This window comes from Acanthisitta chloris, unplaced genomic scaffold (assembly GCF_000695815.1).
Source record: "Acanthisitta chloris isolate BGI_N310 unplaced genomic scaffold, ASM69581v1 scaffold24479, whole genome shotgun sequence".
Taxonomy (NCBI): Eukaryota; Metazoa; Chordata; class Aves; order Passeriformes; family Acanthisittidae; genus Acanthisitta; species Acanthisitta chloris.
The window spans coordinates 790-6,576 of record NW_008691168.1 but is presented as its reverse complement, the minus strand read 5'-3'; the positions used below and the strand labels follow the sequence as shown (position 1 = coordinate 6,576).

The 5,787-nt window shown below is 48.9% G+C and overlaps 1 protein-coding gene across 1 annotated transcript in view; it reads right to left on the bottom strand.

Annotated features, from left to right (window-relative positions):
• Positions 1 to 824: 824 nt before the first annotated feature.
• SLC25A19 (solute carrier family 25 (mitochondrial thiamine pyrophosphate carrier), member 19) overlaps positions 825 to 5,787 on the bottom strand; it is a 5,689-nt gene continuing 726 nt past the window's right edge. The window contains 5 exon segments of the mRNA XM_009082145.1: positions 825 to 1,025; positions 2,205 to 2,335; positions 3,432 to 3,615; positions 4,770 to 4,940; positions 5,647 to 5,776. Coding sequence (XP_009080393.1) covers positions 825 to 1,025; positions 2,205 to 2,335; positions 3,432 to 3,615; positions 4,770 to 4,940; positions 5,647 to 5,776 — 817 coding nt within the window.

Here is a 5,787-nt window from a genome sequence, read left to right as displayed (position 1 = left end):
ACAGCATCTGTTTTCTTGCTGCACTGAAGCAAAGAACCCTGAAGTAAGAACTGGGTTTGTGCGCGGAATCCCCTCAGTGGGGCTTTTAATCCTCAGGTTTGCTTGCAAAAAGTGAGTGAGGCAATGCAAACCCCTAAGAGATGCCCAGACACACAGGAAGAGAAATTGGAACTCGGGGTACAATCCAGCTCACTGGATATAAAGGAAGAGCAAGGCTGGGCCAGCAGGATCAGAGAAGACTGTTTAAGGGGGCTGAGAATGCACAGCCAGCAAGAGGTGCCCAAGCAGCAGCAGCTGGCAGCAAGGGAAAGGAAAACTAAGGGTCTGTGCACTAATGTGGTTTTAGCTGACCTCACACCAGCAGGACAGAGTGACCTGTGCAACACTCAGACAAGAATACAGTGCAAACTGCAGGCAGAGAGCAAGGGGATAAAGCTGTGTGGAGGCAGCGCCAGTAAGTGGTGCTTGGCTGGTTAAGCAGCACTAGCTGGGCCAGGAGCCCTCCCTGGGATCCAAGGAGAGCTTTATCAGGTGCCTCCCAGAGCACAGCTGCTGCCAGGGAGTGCTCTGTGGGTTCCTCCTCTCCCCACTGAGTGCTGATATCAGAGGAGACAAAGGGCTCAGTTGAACAGCTTCCTGCAAAGCAGCTCAGTGTCTCCAGCAGAACTGCAGTCACCTTCTCCTTCTGCTTGGTCCCAGGAGGTGATTTCCCACAGGCTGGTGGAGCTCTGGGAGCTCTCACATTCCTACCATGCTTGTGACAGAGCAAAGCCGTCGGTGTCCCCTCCTGAGGAGAACAGCAGGCAGCCACACACGTGTCCCTTTCAGCCTTCCTTCCTCCTGCTGCTGTCAGGGTTCTTCAGGCTGCACAGGAGGCTGCAGAACAGCTCATACCAAAAGAAGATGAGGCCAGTGGAGGAGGCAGCCTTCAGCAAGCTGGGAGAAAGGCCCTTGAAAAATCCACCTGGGCCCTCCTGTCGCATCATCTGCCTCATGCAGTCCAGGAAACCCCTGTATGTCTGTACCTGGGAGAGAAATGGCCACAAGGTTGAACAAGAAAACTCCAGGACAAGAACACAGGGATTCCCAAACTATGTCACTGAAAACATAATTTAGATGTGCAGCCTGGAGATGCCTTTCTGGCTACTGTTACAACTAACTGAAAGTTTCAGAGGGCCAGTTTAGAGAGAGTGGGATAGAGGAAAAGTACATACTTAGCCTCAGCAATGGGTTATGCAGATCATTCTCCCTGAATGGCTGTAAAACCTCTGTGCAACAACAGCATGACATAGTTATGGCCCAGGTCTGTGCAGGCATTCTTTCAGATTGTGCTGCCACTGTTTTCCATCCCCCTCACTAAGAAGGGGCAACTTTTGAGTTTTCTGACAGAAAGAAAGCACAGCTACAGCACTTGAAGTCTCTAAATTAGCTGTCTCCATGTCATCCTCTCACACTGTGCAGTTTTAACATCCTGTGATGCATCAATGCTAAGAACAAATGCTGTATCTTGCTGGAAAAGGAAATGCATCCAGTGCAATGGGTTAAGACTTCAAATTCCTAGCCCAGAGGTTCTTAGGGTACCGATTTCCTTCTCAGCTCCAAGGAATTTGAAGGAAAAGAGAAAATTTCCACATTTCATGGAAGAAAACTCAGTTGTCTGAAAGATCTATATTTGTCTTCTGGTGTATTTTGAGGTGGTAAGGATGGTGTTAAAGAGCACCAGAGTACTGAATTTGCTCGGAATTTTGGGGTGTTCTGGTACATAAGACACAGGCTGAACACTTGGTGCCAAAACCTTCACTGCAGAAAAGGAGCCTGCCAGCCAGGGGATCCCAGCACAGAGCTAGAGTCACCTCTGCTAGCAGTTTGGTCCTGGATCAGACATACCAAACTGCAACAAGTAAAGGACATCAAAACCTCTTTGCCTGCCTGACTCACCCCCAGCTCCAAGACAGCTGGAGGAGATGGATGAGGAGCCAGAGCACAGGTGTGTTGGACAGTGTCATAAAATGAACCCAGTACATCCACACAGCTATTCCCAGTACCGAACACAACTAATGCTCAGTGGGAGCTCCCAAACCAAACATGGACCCAGCAGGTGAGTCACCACTGCATTCCAGGGCACTGGGGGCACTGGGCTGGCTCTGGATTGTCCTGATGCAATTCCACACTCCAGGGATCCCATCAGTTCCAACATTCCTCACCTGCCCAAAGGCTGCCCGAGCGTGCTCAAAGCCTCCCACTTGCAGACGTTTTTTGACCACGTCCAAAGGGTATGTCAGGGTTTTGCTGATGATTCCAGCACAGCTGCCACAAACAAGGTTTTTAACGTTGCCTGAGAGCAGAAAGGGAAGAGGAGGGAGGAAAAAAAATGAGGATTAGCAAGGAGTTGTGCTTAGAGATCACAGGAGGTAAGTTAAAAATCACTTGTCACAAGAAGTAAGGCCCTTTGAAGTGACATCACCTCTTCTGCACAGTTTGGGCCACAGAATCTCAGTCTGTAGTTTTTCAGTCTCACCATGGCCACTGGAGCCAGAGCCCAACAGCTCATCTTGGTCCATTACATGGTTTTGCTCTGCTCAGAAGAACCCAACCCCAGTCACCAGAGAACTTGCTGCTAATGGATGGAAAGGTTTTCATGCCCCCAGTAAAAGCCCCAGAGGAAATATTGCACTCCTGATTGCTCAGACTGACTTATTCTGGACCAGAATGCCACAAGTTTGACACTGCCTGATGATTTCAGAGGCTTGTGGGAAATGAGTTCTGTGATATTAAGACTTTTTCCTGACAAACATGAGTGCCCAGCACAAAACCACCATCAGCCTCTGCCATCTAAAAATAAACATGCAGACACGAAACTGAAAAGTCTAGTTCTTCTGCTGAAGAATTCCACTGAGGAACAAACCCACACTGATGCTGCACATGCTCTCTCAGGGAGGCACTGGGATCTGGAACTGTCAAGTTGCATCAGGATGAGGTTCTCTTGTAATGGTACCAGAAATCAACACAAAAACATCAAATCAAGAACTTGGCAGTTTTACATTAGGCTAAATGAAACCTCTTCTGTAAGAGCTGTGCTGGAATCCACAGGCAGATTTCCAAAGGAAATCCAATAGTCCTGTCCCCACAGCACTAACAAAACAGAGAAGGATTATGGCAGCAACATGACACAGCTGAAGAAAGAGCACTCTGGTCTGTGACATTTCAGTTTCCCATCTTGGTTATTCCATGACAGGAGTTGTTTGTAAACTCCACTGTGCTAACTTTGGCAATATCTGTGCAGGGGTAAGAATGAGAGGTGGGAAATCGAGATACTTTTCAGATGTTGCATCAAAAAGGGTGATAGAACTGAGAACTGAGCTTACATCAGTTGCCCAAACTACCATTCATCCTCTCTTCAGACCACAGACATCACTGTCCCAAGTGCCTACCTCCTTTCTTCCCTTCACCTGGAGTCACCCATTCTGAAAACTGCTGCAGGATGTTGTAGAAGAAGAACTGGAGACCAGCATATGGGAAGATGGCAACGAGTGTGGGGGTCAAACCTCTGTAGAAAGTCCGAGGCCCTTCCGTGTGGTACATGGTCACCACTGCATGGCGAAGGTTGTGATAGACCTAGATGAGAAGGGAATTCCTGACTCTGCAGGGAAAAAGGCTTAAGGACAGCACAGCAAAGGTCAGGCCATTTCCCAGCAGTGGGATAGGCATTCCCCACTGCCCAAAATACAACTGTTTTGAGCACAAAACAAGGAGCAAAGTGGTTGTGCACAGCCTCACACAGCACTCTCAGCTGAGCCCTGTGACTGTTACAAGGAACTGACAACCTGAGCTTAACTGAGCAAACAATCATCAGCTCTGAACTCACAGGCCTGGGCTGACACCATCCCACATCTGAGGGGAAGAAGCAAAGCACAGAGCTGAGTCCTGAGACCACTTACATCACAGGCATGAGAATTAATTTTTCTCTAAACAGCTCTGCTTATTCCTGCCACAGAATTCCTATCATGTATGTTGAGATTCTACTGCAGGCTGAGTAAAAACTAAGAAATGGCTCTGATACAGATCCATCTCAGTCTGGTTATTACAGACCTAATTAGCATGGAGCCAAATTCTTGTGTAAATAAGAACATGAAACATGGGTGAAAGGTGAGTGGTGTCAAGTATCATCCCCATCACTATCTAAACATGACTCTGCAAGTGGAAGGTTTCAAAAACACAGTGTTCCACAGCCTGGGGAGTGGTTCTATAAATGCCCAACAGCCAAAGTGGAAAATGAGTTATCCTGATAAGGACAGTTTCTCCTTTCTGGATCACCCGTCAGGAGTCAAACACAATCAGGAGCAGCAAAACATAATTAAGAAAGCTGTGTCAATAGCACAGGGGATGACTTGACAACAGTGCAAACACTGCCCACAGCAGCACCTGCTCCTCCTTACAAAACATAATTAAGAAAGCTGTGTCAACAGCACAGGGGATGACTTGGCAACAGTGCAAACACTGCACACAGCAGCACCTGCTCCTCCTTGCCTGATAAGGACAGTTTCTCCTTTCTGGATCACCCGTCAGGAGTCAAACACAATCAGGAGCAGCAAAACATAATTAAGAAAGCTGTGTCAATAGCACAGGGGATGACTTGACAACAGTGCAAACACTGCCCACAGCAGCACCTGCTCCTCCTTATGAACCCACAGGCTTCAAACCCGCACTCAGACACAGGAATATTGCCACTGCCAGGGATGAGCATGATCAGACTGAACCCTGATGCTTACCTTGGGCTCCCCCTGAGCAGCAAAGCGTGTGCGCAGCGTGTCCACAGGCTGGACAGCCACTGTGGCCGTGCAGGCAGCCAGGCCCCCACACAGCAGGTGCACCACCGAGTCGCGCGCGTTGTACGACGTGACGTTGTGCACCAGCTTGGTCAGACTTTCAAACGCCATGAACTGCCAGGAACACACACAGGGCTGGAAGTCAGTCCTCGGGACTCACTAGGATCTCCCACTCCTCTCTGGTTTCACCCAGAGCTCCACCCCCTGTTCCTAACCACCTTCCTGCTCTGTCCTTCAAAAGTCCTCCCCAACTCGCAAGGTGTTGAAATCACTTAGCAGCACAGGGAATGTCTGGGATATTCTGGCCTCTGACACTTCTGCTAAGTCTTGTATTTAGAACTGTGAAAAGCTCGTTTAAATGCTCTCTGTATCCTGAAGAGTATTTGCTGTGCCACAGATACAATAAAGACTTTTGAGACAGTGACATTTGCTATGTCACACATATACTGTCCATTACCCCTTCAACCACTGCTCATAAAACCATTTATATTTACAAATTAAGCCCAACAATGCTGTGTAAAACACCCTCACCAGCCTCACTGATTTTTCCCTAACAAGCCCTTAGGGTGACAACATGAACAAAATCAAAACACTGCCCAGGCTCAGGGCAAGAACAATTTAGCAAGCCGAGTGTCAGGAATAGACAGGGCTTGTCTGTGACACCAGAAACAGAGCTCAGTTTGCTCTAGCTGTGCTCCAGGGGACATGCTAGACATCCTGGGGACTGGCACTGCACAGACCTGTGCCTCCCTGCAGCTGCCCACCCAGAGCAGTGTCCTGTGTGTGTAGACTGAGCCCAGGGGATGTCAGGTCACCTTACCTGAACAGCTCCATAGCCAACTGAGAGGAACTGAGCAGGAACATGTCCCTTCCAGAAGGCCACTAAGCCTTCCTCCCGCAGGATGCGCTGCACAGCCTGCAGGATGCTGTGGTACTTGGCTGTGGGGTTTCTGGATGAGAG